The sequence below is a fragment of the Balaenoptera acutorostrata genome, chromosome 1, assembly GCF_949987535.1.
Source record: "Balaenoptera acutorostrata chromosome 1, mBalAcu1.1, whole genome shotgun sequence".
In the NCBI taxonomy this organism is placed as follows: domain Eukaryota; kingdom Metazoa; phylum Chordata; class Mammalia; order Artiodactyla; family Balaenopteridae; genus Balaenoptera; species Balaenoptera acutorostrata.
The window spans coordinates 56244903-56263157 of record NC_080064.1 but is presented as its reverse complement, the minus strand read 5'-3'; the positions used below and the strand labels follow the sequence as shown (position 1 = coordinate 56263157).

At 45.5% G+C, this 18255-nt stretch overlaps 1 protein-coding gene across 3 annotated transcripts in view; it reads left to right on the top strand.

Moving 5' to 3' along the window:
* The window catches only part of JAK1 (Janus kinase 1), a 146763-nt gene that overhangs the window by 104006 nt on the left and 24502 nt on the right, over positions 1 to 18255 (top strand). For all 3 annotated transcript variants that reach the window (XM_057527384.1, XM_057527376.1, XM_007164328.2), the window contains 6 exons: positions 2569 to 2722; positions 5976 to 6139; positions 8019 to 8361; positions 9918 to 10103; positions 13799 to 13956; positions 15901 to 16024. In XM_057527384.1, the coding sequence (XP_057383367.1) occupies positions 2569 to 2722; positions 5976 to 6139; positions 8019 to 8361; positions 9918 to 10103; positions 13799 to 13956; positions 15901 to 16024 (1129 nt within the window). The remainder of the gene's footprint in view (positions 1 to 2568; positions 2723 to 5975; positions 6140 to 8018; positions 8362 to 9917; positions 10104 to 13798; positions 13957 to 15900; positions 16025 to 18255) is intronic.

The following is an 18255-nucleotide window of genomic DNA, read 5'->3' as shown; positions in this document are numbered from 1 at the left end:
GTGTGGGAGATCCATGGCTCCAACTGGTTCAGGGAAAATCTGTCTTCAGTGTTGCTCTTTCAGACAACTTCCTCCATCCTTGAATCCTTTCCCCCCTCATCCCAGGTAAGCTTCCATACCATACATAATTCTCATTCTCTCATTACCACCTTCCTCCACTCTCAAACAGAATGTACCTGTCCTGCGTGCCCCTCTCTCAGAGCCTCACTTTGAACCTTTGTATATGGAGTGCCTGGCACACGATTAGCACTCAGAAGCTCTTAGCTACTCTCTTAATCGTCCCATTTAGACCCTCTCACCTGTCTCCTCCCAGGAAGACCCCCTGGAACTTATAGTAGATCACTAGATTATTGTATGAATGAAGAGAACTCTCCATTTTGGATTTCCCTCAGCAGTCAGAGGAGTTGGCCACGGCCTTGTCCATCTTTTTCTGCCCCAGTGTCAGATGTCCTGTATCTGCTCAGCTGGTAGGGCTGGTTCACCTCTTACTTTCTGCCTGCCCAGGGCAGCCGATCCTGGAGGAGTCCTCCCCGCCTTGCTCTGTTCTGCCCTTGAAGAGCAGGCGCCTCAGCCTGGGGGCAGCATGAATGCTGGCCTCTTTGTCAGCTGAGAGCCTCAGGCTTCTACTCTCCTGTGGGAAGGTACGGGGACAGTCCTGCAGCTGTGGTTTATGCTGCATGTGGACTCTGTGGATACGTGGCTCTTTCTGTCTGAGAGAGAGATGCCAAAGGCCACAGTCAAATTATCAGTCATTTCCGTGAGTTATGTGGAAGATGGGCTGTATAGAATCACTTGAAAGTTGTAAAATGTTGATTTTTTACCTTTAAAGTAACTTCTTATCCATCGTTTCCATTTTAATTGCTACTTCTTGAGTTAGGTCATTCATTTGCTGTTTCTGCATCCAGCAAGCGTGTATTAAGCACCTGTTATATGCCAGGCGCTGGGGATTTAGCGATGAGCAAGGCACTGAGGCCTCTGACCCCACAAACCTCACAGCATTGCCCAGGCTGCTGCCTTAGGCGCCTGCTTGTCTCTTGGCCTCTCTCATTTTAGTCCATTTTCTGTGGGGCTCTCTTCTAGTGGGATCCTGCCTCACCTCAGTTTGTCTCAGTCTTTCCTCTGCCTTCTGTGTATGGTCCAGACTCCATAGCCTGGTATTTATTTATCCTAGTCCCAACTCCCTTCCCCAGCCCTTTACCCTTCCCTGCCACATCCCCTGGCAGAGGCAACAACTTCTTCCTCCTTGGTACTCCTTTGGCACCGTATCTGAGGCACTCATGTTCAAGAAAAACTTATCTATGAGACACAATGCCTTGGGCTCATGATGTTATTAGGGGTCCACAGAAGTGTTTTAATTTTATTAAAATCAGGAAAAAAAATAATCCAGCCTGGATTATATTCATCTTTATACCAACATAGTTGTAAAATATAACTTTAATATTTCTTTTTACGGAGGAAAGGAAAACTGTGTGGGGTCCATGGAAGTCACAGTGTAGCCCTATTTATGAGATGTGCCCCCTGGATTTAACGGATTGCCTGTAGACGGAATTCACAGCAGGTGGGGACTGTGCCTGAGAATCCCTTGTGTTTCAGAGCCTGGCCCAGGACCTGGCATGCCCTAGGCTCTGCAAATATAGCTCACTGACATATCTGAGTTTAACGGCAGCTCCTTTTTGGGAGGTTTTATATGTTCCTTCTCCATGCCGTGGTGGTTTTTCATCAGCACATGGGCATGTCAAGGGAGAGAGGCCCAGGTACCCTCTGAGTCTGTAGCCTAGAGCTGGCCTGGATCAGCTTGGCTCAGTCACTTTCACGCATTCCAGAACTCATTGTGTTTCTCTTACAGGTGGCAGAGGAAAGTAGTAGTGGAGAGAACAGGCTAGTGGTCTTAGGTGACCTAGCTTCTCGGAACCTCAGTTTTCCTCATCTATAAAATGGAAACAATGAAACATACCTTGTACAGTTGCTGTAAGCATTAAATAGCATAATGTATATAAAGCATTTATTAGTTCAGGGCACTGCAGCTGATGCTTGTAGTGGTGTTTGTATATTTCTTCTGTTTTAAAACTTTGTTCATTGTAAGATTAAAAAGTGTCAGTAACAGCCATCTGAGAATTAGGAAAGACTGCTACATTAACTGTATGTCTTGACTGTATGATGAAACTAGATTTCAGAAATGTTAAACTGTGAAATAGGTCTTGGATTCAAGGCAGGCTGGCGTTACTAACGGTGGAGGGAGTTGCTGGACTAGCATCTAGTTCTAGACAGCAGTGTTTTGCTATCTAGGAAGACGGAGTGGAAATTCCTTTGTGATTTTAAGGAAGTCACTTTATCTCCCTGAGTCATAGATGAGGTGCTGGCAGTATGCTCTTCACAGAGTGCTTGTAAGAATGAAAAGAAAAGGACCTTATAGACAGTGAAGCACTACACAGATGAAAGGTCTGTCTGTTTACTTCTCAGGGAAGTTTAACCTCTGGCACTGATCGCTCTGGGTAGAACCAGGACACCTCTCCCACGCATGCCAAGGTCCCCTTTCCCACAGTTAACATTCATCTTCCTGCCTTCCAGGTTCTATTTCACCAACTGGCACGGGACCAATGATAACGAACAGTCAGTATGGCGACATTCTCCAAAGAAGCAGAAGAACAGCTACGAGAAAAAAAAAGTTCCAGATGCAACCCCTCTCCTTGACGCCAGCTCATTGGAGTATCTGTTTGCTCAGGTAAGATGTTGGGCCCAGGAGAGCCTGGAGTTTGTGGGGTGGGTAAGACATGGTAGGGGTCAGATTCCCTGGCGCAGCCGACCATGGTGGCAGCTAAGATGCTTTATGGCCTGTTCCATGGGTAGTTCTCACCAACCCTGGACTTGCCCCAGGTGAGGAGGGGGAAGGCAGTTCAGCATCCAACAGGCTGGTTATCCCACTTGTGGGCTTTTTGGGCTTTACTTCTTCCCCATTCCTTTCTTTTCCCCCCCCCTCCTACCATTTCAGTTCGTGTCTACGGTGCCTCCTGTGCAGAGAGCAGAGGGGAGCTATAAGTGAGGGAAGGTGTAGTTCAGCAAGGCTAATCACGAAGGTACTTCTCAGCAGTCACAGAGAGGAAGGAGGTGGCCACTCTGAGTCACAGTGGTGGCAGGGTAGAACGATAAGACACTAGAAAAAAGCCAGAAAGGAAAGTTAAAGTCACCTAAATTACATTACCCTGAGATAACTAACATTTTTGTTTATGTGCTTCCTGATTTTATCATGCACTGTGTAGTTTTTGAAAATATCTTATTCTGAGTGTCTGTGTACTTTTTGCTAAGGCGCTGCAGAAACTGTGGTGAACAAGACAGACATGGTCTCTGCAAGCACCAGACATATAGTCGAGTTGGACGAACAAAACAAGCAGATAAAATGATACATAGATAATACACAAGAAATTGTGAACAGTGCTATGAAGAAAAAGGCCTTTGACATAGAGAATATGGGGAGGGAGGTTTGAATGGGGAGACCTAATTTAAATAGTGTGATCAGAGAAGATCCCTCTAAAGAGGTGGCATTTATACTGAACTTTGAAGAATAAAAAAGTGTCTGCAATTCTAAGGGAGGAGTGGGGAAAGTATTTCTTCAGAGTAGAGCAAAGCTTTTCAAAAGCAGCACTACTGACATTTTGGGCTGGTTCATTCTTTGTTGTAAGGGATTGTGGAATATTTATCCACACCCCTGGCCTCCTCTCCTTAGATGCCAGTAGCACCAGTGTAGTGGCAGTAGAGTTGGAGAAAAATGGGTGGATCTGTGATTAATTTTGGAGATGGATTTGATATGATTTGCTTATGAGTTGGATGTGGAAGGTGAGGATATTTGAAGAATCGAAGAGAATTTTGAGATTTATTTTGGGCAGTGTTTGATAGATAACGGAGTGATTCCCTGCATAGGGAAGACTGGGAGCAGCAGGTTGGAGAAGAGGTGGAAATTAGGAGCTCTCTTCTGAAGATACCTGTGAGATACACAAGTGGAGATTTCGGGTAGGAAATCGAGTGTGAGACCGGAATCCAGAGGAAAAGTCAGCCTTTATTTAACTAATCCTTGTTTCTGAACAGTTTTGGTTTTTCTTGATTTTTTTCCCCTGTTACGCTATCACTGTTACAAAACAGCCTCATACATACGTCTAAATATGTGTTCTGTTTATTATTTCCTTAGGATATACTTTTACACCTGTGGGTTATGTGTCACAGTTGTATTCTCTCGTACAGCTTTAGTTGTGATTGCACACTATCCACGTTCCATAATATACCTGAGGACTGGCCTCAGAGACAGTAGAGAAATGGGACAGGGCACAGCCCTGGGCAGATACTGGGTGGAAAAAATAAGTGAACTGGCCATTTTCAGATTGGTCTTTTTGAATTCAGCCTCCCAGTTTTACATATATTCATTTCTGAGATTGATTCTTTTACTTTTTTGGGAGAGGAAGTGTAAAAAAAGAGGGCACCATACTTCAAGAGTAAGTATTACATTAGAACCTGACTTTTCAGAGCTTCAGGAATGAGTTACTTAAGGTAGTTGTACAGTGATGTTGACAGAAAATCACAGCCAGACAAAATAGTTTCAGATTTTGTTCTCCTCTTCACACATTGCTGGTGGAGATGATTGTTGTTGGTCCTTGGTAGTTTGTAGAAGAGGTCAGTGTCCTTTTCTTACTGAGAGAAACAAGAAGTCCTATCTTGGGGAAAAGGGGGAACTGCAGCAGTGAGAACCCTCCGTCCAAAACCCACTAAACTAAAGTTGATTCAGGGAAAGTGAGTGTCTTCCTTATGTAGGAACACCACCTCCATACTTCATGTCTGCCTCTTTTCGAGCTGGAGAAAGGCTAACGAGGTCCCAATCCTAAGAGCTCTGTACACTTCCAGTCGGTGAGTAAAGACTGAGTGTGACTGTAGCACAGTGTTGCAGAGCTGTAGCCCTGCAGTCACATCTGGTCTGACCCTCTACCCCACCACTCACTAGGTCCCCAGCTCCCACAGTATTCTGTCTTTCTACTTGACTTTGGTTTTGGTAACTACTTGAGGTTATATATTTCTGTTTGTTTGTTCTTCTTTCTTTCCTGGAAACCTCCGTAGGGTCCGCGATGTGGTTTGGTTTACTGCTGTATCCCTAGCACCTAGAATAACATCTGGCCCGTAATTGGTTCTTGTTAATCAATGATTACCAAGTGAGTGAATGAAGTTATTTAACCTTTTGGTGCCTTAGATTTCTCAGCTGTTAGGCAGAGATGATGATGTTAGCATCCCCCTCATAGGGCTGTTGTAAAGATTAAGTGAAATAGTAAATGAGAGGAACCTCACACAGTGCCTAGCACTCAGGTTAGGGCTTAATAAAGGGGACCTAGCAGCCTTCATTGGCTCGTGGAATGTGGCGTGCCTCAATGAGTGAGGGGGTGTATTTTGGTGATACATTTCACTACCGGAAACTTGAACAGCAGATGTTGAAAAAACTTACGTGTGGTAATGATGCACTGTAGAATCTGGATTCCTTCTCCTTTCTGTAAATCTACCCCAGAAGGGTGTGTGGTGCTCTGTCATTTATACACCGGTTCGTTGTGGAGTTAACAAATAATCAAACCCCAGACAGCTGTCACGTCCCATGCCCTGGTGCAGCCCAAGCCTAGAACGTGCTGCTTTTCATCATCACTTACATGGGAGCCCCACAGAGGGGCTTCATGTGTTCATACCGTTCACCAGCACCCAGCATAGTGCTCAGTGAGTGTTTATTAAACGAATGAATTAACCTGGGGAGACCTTTCCCAAGCCCCTTCATGCCCAGCTGTTGAGAAAGAGCTTTGGTGCCAGAGAAACTCTAAATCTCGTTAGCCTCATTGCTGTACTGCTTATTGGGTAGCACCTCCCTGTATGGGGAACCTTCCTCTCAAGATCAGAAACACGGGTGGACTCTTTGAAACTTAAGTGGTGGTTCCTTTCTTCTCACCTCTGCTCCAAAGGGACAGTATGATTTGGTCAAATGCCTGGCTCCCATTCGAGACCCCAAGACGGAGCAGGATGGGCATGATATTGAGAACGAGTGTCTGGGAATGGCCGTCCTGGCCATCTCCCACTATGCCATGATGAAGAAGATGCAGTTGCCAGAACTTCCCAAGGACATCAGGTAAACCTTCCTGCTGGCTAAAGAATTGATTGTGGGGATGGTGTTATTTTTGTACGTTTTCATACATCTCAGCTTAACTACTGCCAGCTCTTGGCTGACTACTGCTCTCTGCAGAGCGCAGCTCTTTTTTAGAATATTTATGAAAGGTAACACAGTTACAACTGTGTCCTGATTTTGAATGTTGGCTGATGACCTCAGAAATTTGTACTAGGGTGACAGTTCTGAGCTGGGGTGCCAGTCAAATTAGTGGCCTGCATGCCCTCCCCCTTCCTCTCTGCCCATGCTGGGCATTGCCATCTATCACTGAACTTTTTCCTTTTGTGCTGGATCTGTCCTAAAATCCTTCTGATTATAGCTCTACAGGCAGCTGCTATCGTTCCCAGCCAGAACTAGTTCACTAGAGAGCCGTTAATTCCGATGTGAAGCACGATCAACTGTTACCTTAAGAAAACTGTATTTACTTAAAATTATCATTTGTGATCAAGTCTTTGTGAAGGATTATTGAATCTGCGTAACTCCCACTCATCTATGAAATATGATTTTTATTTTTATTTTTTTTTGGCCGCACTGTGCAGCATGCGGGATCTTAGTTCCCCGACCAGGGATCAAACCTGTGCCCCCTGCAGTGGAAGTGCAGACTCTTAACCACTGGACCACCAGGGAAGTCTGGAAATATAATTTTTAAATCAGTGAGCTATTGTGATTGTCATAAGACAGTCTCATTTTGAAGAGGGAATTATTTATAGCGGTGTTATTTGTGATAGGTGGCATGTATCTTCTCATAAGGTTACTTCTTGTATCTCCTTGCCCTTGACCAGAGTCTGGAGCAGATCACAAGTTGCTCCTCAGAAATGCAGGGACTGATTAGACATACGCTGTTCTGCTACTTTCTCTGTGTTCTGTGGCTTTTGCTCTGGGCACCTCCTCTTTATTTTTTCATGAGGCTAAAGTAAAAAATGATAACTCTCCTCTGATTTTCCTCTCTATTACATTAATCTAAAAAAATTACAATATTTGTTGGGGATAAATTTCAAACTCCACAGTTTTCCACGGTTGTGAAACCATCTGTGCAGCAGGGATTTCCCTGTGCCAGGTGTTTTTTCAGGCCTGGGAGTAACAGGCCGACGGGTCTCCCCACTTTGACCCCCAGTGGACTTGTTCTCTTTTTCTTTGGTGTTCATACTCTTCTTAAAGCTGGCTCCTGTTCTAGCAGTATATCCGTTTGCGGAGATTCTGTTAGTCATAGATACTCTCATTAGCACCTGGATGGGTAACTAATCGTTCAGTTTACTTGTTGATCCATTTAATATATCTGAGACATTTGCACATGGCAAACACTAAGTCTTTTGTATTTAATTAGCTTTTATGGGTTTTTTCCCATTTCCTGTAAAAATAGTTTTTGATCTTTATAGAAAAACTGTAAAATAGATAGGCAAGTAGAATATACAAAACATCTTCCGTTACTCTTGACACCTTCCAGACAGCTTTCTAACTGTGCTGAATCTTAGTAACAGTGTGTTTATGTGAACACCAGTGTGCACAGGAACAGTGACACTAGCAAACAAAAACACAGATAAGTGCATTTTGCTGCCTGCCTTTGTGACCCAGAAAATCTGATGATTCCTGTAGGAATTCCCATTTCAGTAAAATCTGTGGAGCATGTACTTTTCTCTTTTCTTTCAGTCCCTGTTCACCTCGATCTCCTTACGATTATCATCCTCAGAGTTTTACTCCATCTAAGACCCTCTGGGAGTAGACCCTTCTTTCTCATTTGGCAACACAGGGAAGGAAGATTTATAGACTTAGGTTTGTTTCTGCACTATTCTGCTAACCTATACATGAAAAAGAGACATTTTTTTTTTTTTTTACTTTGTTTCAGCTACAAGCGATATATTCCAGAAACATTGAATAAGTCCATCAGACAGAGGAACCTTCTCACCAGGATGCGGATAAATAACGTTTTCAAGGATTTCCTAAAGGAGTTTAACAACAAGACCATTTGTGACAGCAGTGTGTCCACGCACGACCTGAAGGTGAAATACCTGGCTACCTTGGAAACTTTGACAAAACATTATGGTGCTGAAATATTTGAGACTTCCATGCTACTGATTTCATCAGAAAATGAGATGAATCGGTTCCATCCGAATGATAATGGAAACATTTTCTGCTATGAAGTGATGGTGACCGGAAATCTTGGAATCCAGTGGAGGCAGAAACCAAATGTAAGTGCTGATAGGTGGCTGATCAGAACAGAACATCCTGTGTCACATGGTGTGTTCCGTGTATTCTGTTGGGATTATCTCTTTGCATGTTCATCACCCCTTTCAGCTGAGTTTATTTCATGGGCTAGAGACCATGTATCATTCATCTTTTATTGTATGCATGTAGCAGTAGATCTAAAATATGAGTTCTGTAGGGAAACAGATATATAATAACAACATATACAATATGTAATAATATAGTAATAACAGCAGGCATGTACCAAGTGCTCACCATGTACCAAGTACTTTTCTAAGCATTTTACATGTATTAACTCATTTATTCCTTAAAACAAATCTGTGAGAGATAGTACCATTTTCCCTATTTTGTAGATGAACACAGAGGCACAGACAAGTTAAGAAGCTTGCCCAAGGTCATAACTAACTAATAGTGATTATGCCAAGAATTGAATTTAGCCCTCTGGTTCCGTGAAATAGAGTAATTTTTCTTGCAATTTGGAGCTTCTTTTTGAAGTGTTTGTTGGATGAGGCAATAGAGCAGAGTGGTTTAAAAGCATGGGTTTTAAATCTAAATAGACGTGGTTCAAATCCTAGCTCCACTGTTTATACTCACATGGCCTTGGGAGGGTTACTTCACATATATCAGCCACATATCATTCATCTATAAAATGGTGATACTTAGTGTATTACCTCATAGTGTTGAGAAAACTGAATGTCGTTTAGCACAGAGCTTGGCATATGATAAATGTTCAATAAATTATTATAGCTGCTATTGTCATCATCATCATTATTATTGTAAATAATAATAATATTGAAGTAAAGGTGAGATTTACTTTCTACTCCTATTTTATTCTCATGCTAAAATAACAATGCCAAACACTTATCAAGTGTTTTCTGTGTAGTGTGGGTACTGTGTTAATAAGAACTTACCTACTGCTCAAAGAACCTTGTGAAGATGTAAGATCTCTGATTATGGATGAGGAAATGGAGGCACAAAGAGATGACCTAACGAAGTAACTGGCAGAGGCAGGATCTTATCCCAGATCTCTAGTCTCCAAGACTTCTGCTACACAAAATACGTACGCTTGTGCAGACATGTATGATTCCCTAGGTTATCCAAGCATGGGATTCATACCTTCTCTTGAAAATTCCAACTTGAATATGGCTGTAAAGTCAAGACAATCAGTGATAGATTCTAAAAGGAGAAAGCCTGTGTTCAAATGGGGGGACCTGATTGTAGATGCGTGTCTAGTGAGCAGTTATTTCCGTTCCTGAGTTTGCTTGCACACTATAGATTATGTAAAGAGTTTAGTCAGTGTGTTCATTAAGATCTGTTCCAGGTGTAGGGTCCCAGGCATCCCTGATGGGACCAAATAGGCCCATGGGGACCCAGATAGGCTCATGGGTGCTAACTCTCCCAGTTCCTCTGTCAGTCCAGGCACGCTGGCTTTCTCCTCCTCGGCTGCAGGCCTTCTGTTGGTTTGCCAGGAGAAAATGAGAAATACCAATAGAAAATGAGAAAGCTGACTTCACTCTGTCACTTTTATGTATCTTATCAGGTTGTTCCTGTTGAAAAGGAAAAAAACAAACTGAAACGGAAAAAACTGGAAAATAAACACAAGAAGGATGAGGAGAAAAACAAAATCCGGGAAGAGTGGAACAATTTTTCTTACTTCCCTGAGATCACTCACATTGTAATCAAGGAGTCTGCGGTCAGCATTAATAAGCAGGACAACAAAAAAATGGTAAGTTTGCTTCAGAAGTGATTCAGCCTGGGTCTGGTGTTGCGGGGGGGAGACTTTGCTGAGGACAGTTACGCAGCATGTGCTCTTCAGGGTTCCTGTCCCAAAGAGAAAATCTTATGATCGTCTTATTTAAGCCAAAAGGTCCCTATTGCTGACATTGACATTATCAATGTCTGTTTTTAAGTTACACGGGTACATTCTAGTGCCTTTCTTTGGTCTTCAAATGTGTATCTGCTTCAGGATTTGCTGTCTTCCCAAAGATATTTCAGCATCAATATTTAGTTCACAAAAGTTAGTGGATTTGAAGATAAACATCACTGAGTGAGTGTCAGCATTTTCTCCCAGGGGCTCCTGCACAGCCTCTAGGCTGAGTTGGGTGGGTCATCTGGAATGAGGTCGGTGGGAAGCCCCACTTTGCACTCGAGCAGACTGTCTAGCCGGTGGCTCTGGCCACAGTGACAGTCCTCATCATGGTGTCAAGCACACCCAAGTGACTCTCGGACAGAGGAAGGGGTGTTCAACCTCTCTTCCTCTTTTTTTGGTATCACTTGAGGACATGATCTAGACAGGCAGGCCAGTTTGGCAGGGGAAGTGGGAGTCCTGCCAGAATAAACATGTTTGTGTTGGGGAAGTCACGGCTGACCGCACATGGGGAGGACAGGTGGGTGAGTCACGGTAGTCATCTAGGGAAATACCAAGTTGCATGCAATGAAGGTAGTCATCTAGGGAAATACCAAGTTTTGCCTAAAAATTTCAAATACCTTGTGAAAATCATAACACTCAGTACTGGGAAGGAATCTGGTGATATGGTTTAGGACAGATGGTCATTCTTTTACATCTAGAGTAACTAGTCTTTTTGATATACCGTTTGGGAAAGCAATTTGGTAAACATGTGTTAAAAACCTTGAAAGTATCTATATATCCCTCCATACAGGAAATGAGGACCTGTCTTCTAGAAACAATGAGAGATGCAGGCAGTGGTCTATGAATGAGAATGTTTATCCCAGCAGTATTTACAGTGTCAAAATACTGAAACTAACTTGCATATATGATAATAGGAAAACGAGAGAATAAAACACAACTCATCTGAGTAGTAGAATATTATGTAAACAAATTGCCGAATTAAAAAAAAATCCGGAAAAATGCTTCATAAATGGAAGAAAGCAGAATATAAAACTATTGGTAGAATGGAACCAATTTTGTTAAAAAAAGTTATGCACATACATACACATGCTCTTAGAAAAATAATCAAATATTAACAACTATTTGTTTATGATGGGATTATGAGTGATTTTAATTTTTAATTCTCCCCATCCTCCCCATTTTTTTAAACAATAAAGATACATTGATTTCGTTAGAAAACTGTAGTAAAAATGTGAAGGAAGTAGAAGAAGAGCCCAGATAGATGTTAGTGGAGAGATGGAAAATGGTGGGAGGGAGAAAATAAAAATAAACGCTATTTATTCAGCATATTATAGATCTTAAGTCATGTTATATGATGTGTCTGCAGTATCTTATTTAGTCCTTACAAAGACCTTAAGATATCAGGATTTTGGCTCCACTTCCAGGGGGGAATCTGAGACTTAGGGAGAGGTGTAGAAGCTTGCACAGGGGCAGCTCCAGCCTGCACTGCTTTGGTTTCCACGATGTTCTCTTCCCCAGGGACTCTGTGTAGTGAGGGAGAGGTTGACCCATTTGTGGTCTGGCTGTCCAACATGGCCAAACCCTGGAGACGCGTGGCAGAGGAGGAGGAACTGCAGCCAGCTGATGCAAGCTTTGTGAGCCTGCCCCATCTGTCCTGGCTGACAGAGTCAGGTCTGGCACCCAGATAGTGCACCTGTCGTCTAAGTCAGGGCTCACCCTGGCCACAGGGGCTGGCAGCTGTGTGCCCAACTACAGTGCTGTGCAGAGAGCAGGGGGAAGGCAAGAAGAAATCGATACCTGATCTCCTCATTACCTTGTTTTCCTTTACAAATACTAGCCCTGCTGTGTGCCAGGTATTTCCTATCTTAAAGGCTTTATGAATACCAACTCTTTTCATTTTCATATCGACCCTATGAGGTGGGTATATTGTTATCCCCATTTTACAGAGGAGGAAACTGAGGCACAAAGAAGTTAAGTAACTTGTCCAAGGTCATACAGCTATTACATTAAGTTATTTGAAATTGCCAATATTTGACAATTTTTGATGAATAAAAATGATGATTATATATGCTTAAATGTAATAGCAAGTAGAGATACGGAGATTTGAACCCAGATAAGCTGGCTCCTGAACCTGTGGGTTAACACTATGCGATGCTTTTTCTTATTTATCTCACTCCTCCATCCCTTCCCAGCCATGGCATTTCCAAGCAGTACTTTGGTTGCTGGTCTTTCAGGAGCGCATGATGCTGCCATGTTATCAGATCATATCTTGATTTATCTCTTCTCTCTGCATCTTCTGGACATCTCCCCTTTCTATTCAGACTTCCGCTTTCAGAGAACTTAAGTGCTTACGTACTTTCGTTTGTATGTGACTGGGTGAAGGGCTGCCCAAGCCATACCATCTTGAATTTGCTCTTTGGGGCTCTGCAGGGAGATGCCAGGTCACACCCGAAAGGAAGCACACTTAGCACAGAGCCTCCTTCCTGAATCGCCATCCCTATGGTAGCCCTCCCTGCCCTCTCTTGGCCTCCTTCGCTCACAACCCCAAAGCACCCTTCCTTTGGCATCATAGCTAACTCTCATTATAAGCCCCTTACCTCCATTCTGTCTGGTTGCATATATACACCCCTCCCCCCTTCACTGGTCTTCTTGCCTCTGTCTGCTTTTCTCTGCCACCAGCCTCTTCTTTCTCCAGTGCTAAGGAAAGAGTCGTATACTCAAGTGTCTTTTTACCCTTCTCTGAAGGCTCAGGTGTTTGTTAATATTTTTGTGAGACAAAGCTCTCAGTCATGGCTTTACAAACCTTCCTTCATCAGATGTTCCTGGTTGACCCCGCAGCTCCTCTCACATGGCCATCTCTGCTCAGGGTTATAAGATCAAGACAAAACCCCACCTGTCTTCACCTCCAAACGTTTTTCTTCCTTCTGTGGAAACTCCCTCCCTCCTCCTCTTCTCTTTTGCCTTTGCCTCTCCCACTTTGAGTAAGACTCTCTGCCTCCTCCAGGCCCTCAGAGGTTCCTGGATTTAATCTAGAAACCTCATCATTGTGTCTGGGACCATTCCTGGACTAAAATCCAGGAGTTTCACCTTCTAGGCCAACTCTGGATGAGATGAAACACCTGTGCCTCTGTTTCCTTTTCTGTAACTAGGAATAATGTGTAGTGCCAGGACCAGGGTGCCATCTGTACACTATGCTCCCCCCACCTCTCCTTTTATACCTCTGCCACCTTGATTCAGGCTTCCTCTTCCATCGGGACCGGGTGGCAGCTTCTCCTCAGTCTCCTGCCTGCCACAGTTGCCCACGTGCCCCCCCCCCACCGACTGTTCCTCAATCTGATAAAAGTTTTGAGGAAAGAGATGAAAGAGTGTGGTGAGCAGAGTTATATGTAACTGCAAGGGGTGCAGTTACTATTGACAAAAAGAGCTTCCCTTTGGGGTCGTGCATTCTTCATTGTGTTAAATATCTGCTCACTGTGTACCTCCCCAGAGAGTCAGCTGCTTAAGACGGTCGGCACGTGTTGTAACCACGGGCGTTTCTACTCTCTCGCCAGGAACTGAAGCTCTCTTCCCATGAGGAGGCCTTGTCCTTTGTGTCCCTCGTGGACGGCTACTTCCGGCTCACAGCGGATGCCCATCATTACCTCTGCACCGACGTGGCTCCCCCGTTGATCGTCCACAACATACAGAACGGCTGTCACGGTCCAATCTGGTTGGTTCGGAAACATTCTCAGTTGCCTTCGGTGTGAAAAGGACCCACGTGTTAGTGATGGGGAGCGTGTCCTTCTCAGGCCTGGGCGTCATCAGGTGTTGACGCTTAATACTTACTTGGTGCCCTTTTCCATCCCTGCTGTCCTGGTCAGGCCTTCCTGTCACTTCTTACCTTGGTCCTTGCAGCAGCCCCTCACCTCTTCTCCCTTCCTTGGGTGTCCTCATAGTTGAGCCCCTCACCTCTCCACAGCTGACCAAGAAGTGCTGCACTTCCTAGCCCCTTACTGTGCCAAACGCTCTGGGCGATTCAAGAAAGACAGGGCACAGGTCTCAACAGCAGACGGTGTAGGAAGTAACAGAATCCCGAGTCAGCGTGTCCTCCAGTGCCAGAAGGCCCAGTGAAGGTGACCAAGCCTTAGAGCCGGGAGGGGCTTTGCTGGGTATCTCGTCCCACCTGCATCTCAAACACCTCCGGTGATGGGGTACTTAGTGCTTCACTTGGCAGCGAGTAGCTTATAGCTCTGACAGTTACAGACATGCGTACCTTCCTCATAGGGAGTTGAAGTCTGCCTCCCTGTAACTCTGTCTGCTCATCTGAGTTCCGCCTTTTGAAGCAACAGGGATTCAGTTTGCTTCCTCTTGCGTGTGACCATCCTTCAGGCAAAGGAAAATGGCTGCTGTGTTTCTTCTGAGTCTCTCTTCCAGACCGAAATATATCTGTGGAAGCATCTCATCAGCCACCTTTCACATGAAGCGGTTCCCACCTTCTTCCCGATCCCAGTTGCCTTGTGGACAGGCAGTTTGTCAGTGGTGTGGTCCCTGGCCTGAAGAGGCTCACAGACTCACGGGGAGACAGACACACCAAGACTGCAGAGCAAGGGTTGAGCTTTATAATAAAGCATGTCCCTCAAATATGCCAACTGTAGGTAGGCTTCAGGGCCTTGGCACTTGCTTTTCCCCTTGGTCTGGAAAACCCTCCCTCCAGAATCTCAGCAGTCACCGCTTCCTTCAGGTGTCACTCAGGTATCACCTAATTGGTGAAGTCCTCCCCGAGCACCTTATGTAAAACAATGACACCTCTTCCCCTCTGCTCCCCACACTCCCTGACCCCTTCACTCTGTTCTGTTTGTCTTCAGCGGCGTTGATTACCTCCTCACATATTAAGTTTATGTACATGTCCGTTTGTTTCTTGTCTGCCTACCCTCACCGCCCAGCGACCAGGGAGCCATTGGTCTCCGCCTTTCTCTAACACATGCTGACCACACAGCCCTCTTTTACCAACACTCAGTGAGCAGAACTCACTGGGTGTAGTAACCTCGTATGTGGGTTTATTTAGCAGCTGTTTGCTCATTGCCCTCTGTGTGCTGGACTTGTTAGTCCTGGGGACACGGGAGTGTAGGACAGGCATGCGCTCTCCTCACAGCTTTCTGATCCTCCTTGATTTCTTTATTCAGTGTTGATTACTCAGTTATTCACTTCTTTATTGAGAACTGTGAGCCAGGCGTGCTCTGCTTATTGGGGATGCAGCAATAAACAGAACAGCTCCAAGTCCATGCTGTCCTGAGGCTCCTGTTCTAGCTGTGCTGCTTGGGGTGGGGGGGAGAGACCCCTAGCGCTGCATCACGGGCAGCTCTGCATCCTCAGCCTTGGGGGGGCTCTTCTGGCTAGAGTGGAAGCGGCGTGTGTGGGGAAGTCGGGGACAAGCTGGCTCAGTGCCCGGGATAGCAGGCTGAGCCCCCTTCTCGACTTTGGAGACCTGATCTGTTTTGAGGCTCCTCAGCATCTCCGCCTGCCTCATGTCTCATGTCGGAGAGGACGCTAGGACCCAGGACAGGTACTGTGAGCGGCCGTCAGACTTGAGGCAGCTCAAGGAAGTGGACATCCCATGGGGTTTAGAGTGCTTCTGTTTGGGGTGAGCTTTCTCTCTTTGCCTCTCTCCCTGTAGCACAGAATATGCCATCAATAAGTTGCGGCAAGAAGGAAGCGAGGAGGGAATGTACGTGCTGCGGTGGAGCTGCACCGACTTCGACAACATCCTCATGACCGTCACTTGCTTTGAAAAGTCTGAGGTCAGTCAAGACCACTGGCTGGGGCCAGCCCATGTGGCCACAGGGTGTCAGTGCCGCCTCTCATCCAGGAGGACCACCCTTGGGGGATGGGGGTAGAAAAGCCTGGGGCTCTGAGAAAATCCCCAGCAGTTCTGACAGGGACAGCCTGCGCCTCAAAAGGAGCCCCTTCCCAGGCAGCCAGACCCCCTACCCTTTCGTCCTTATGGCCCTTTCTTCCTTCCTGCAAGGGACCCATGGCAGGGGTCCCTGTGCTCTGGAAGGTGGAACATGACCAGGAAACCAGCTCACACGAAACACTCGGTGGTTTAGAGTGGTTTATTTTTACGCTCGGTGCCAAGACCATCCCAGACCCAGAGCTGTGTCTGGGCATTCACTGGTACAAACTAGCACCAGTGAGGCCTGTTGGCAACCTGGCCTAATACAGTTGTCCCCCGATGGTAGCTGCGGACATTTTAACAGACAAATTACTGACATGTGTTTTGACAAGATGTCTGTTAGTGACTCAGGTGTGGTTGGAAGCTGGGAATGATGTGAGAGAAATCCTGAAGCCAAATTGCTAACTTGACCTCACTAGACCACAGTGCTTTGTTATTCATGTAATTTTTTTTTTTTTAATTTATTTATGGCTGTGTTGGGTCTTCGTTTCTGTGTGAGGGCTTTCTCCAGTTGCGGCAAGCGGGGGCCACTCTTCATCGCGGTGCGCGGGGCCTCTCACCATCGCGGCCTCTCCTGTTGCGGAGCACAGGCTCCAGACGCGCAGGCTCAGCAATTGTGGCTCACGGGCCCAGCCGCTCCGCGGCATGTGGGATCTTCCCAGACCAGGGCTCGAACCCGTATCCCCTGCATTGGCAGGCAGACTCTCAACCACTGCGCCACCAGGGAAGCCCGTGTGATTTTTTAAAACACAAGAAATGGACTGTTTTTTTAAATTAATCTATTTATTTATTTATTTATTTATTTTGGCTGCATTGGGTCTTTGCTGCTGCTTGCGGACCCTCTCCAGTTGTAGTGAGCGGGGGCTGCTCTTCGCTGTGGTGCACGGGCTTCTTGTTGCGGTGGCTTCTCTTGTTGTGGAGCACGGGCTCTAGGCGTGTGGGCTTCAGTAGTTGTGGCACGTGGACTCAGTAGTTGTGGCTCACGGGCTCTAGAGCGCAGGCTCAGTAGTTGTGGCACACGGGCCTAGTTGCTCTGCGGCATGTGGGATCCTCCCAGACCAGGGATCGAACCTGTGTCACTTGCATTGGCAGGTGGGTTCCTAACCACTTGGCCACCAGGGAAGTCCTGGACTATTTTAAAAGACAGAGTTTTACAGAATTAGTCCAAATAAATACAGTAGTGTTGCATGGGTTCACCATGAACTGGGAGAATTGGGGCAGGGGAGGGGCTGCAAGATGAGAGTCAGCACGTTAGCATATTGTAGACCTCAGATACCGGAAGGAAAAGTACTAGAGAATCCCTGGGGCTGGACTCAGTCAAGAGTGGAAGAGGAAATGGCAGAAGGGGCCCAGCGCTGCCAAGAGTCATTCATGGGTGAAGTCTCTAGGGGCCAGTGCTCGCCTGGGGTGCTCCTGTACAGCTCAGCCTCGTGGCTGATACAGGTGCAGTGGCTCAGCACTTGGCAGGCCTGTTGCCTTGGCAGGATCCCTTTCTTCTGCATTCCATCAGTCTTTGGAGGAAATTTAATATTTTTATCACAGATGTGAGCATGAGACGGCCCAGCCACCTTTTGAGGTGGAATTGACCTGTGCTGTACCGAGAATGTCAGTGATTCAGTAACGTAGTCTACCTGGTGTCAGATTACCTGGGGAAAACAGGAACCATAGGTAGGATTACTCCTACTATTTATTTTAGCTCACCAGACACTGTGCTAAGCTCTTCTGTATATTCTCATTTAAGCCTTACACTAGCCCCATGAGATGAGGTTGTATTATCCCCATTGAACAGATGAAGAAACTGAGGCATTAAGATTTTAAATATCTTGTCCTAGTTTACAGCGTAAGTAGATCTTTCTGGACCTCATTCTTAACCACTAAAATAGTTCCCTTTGTACAGAAGTTGTCATGAAGGAAAACTTCTGCTTATACTTCCTCTATGGGGCACCATACAACTCGGAAGCCAGACCAGACAGCTGTCTGCCACCTCCCAGGAGGTTCTTGGAAGAGCTCAGTTTGAGGGAGTTCCTGGATAAATTTTGCTATAGTACTTATTATTTCATGCATAATATGTGCTAA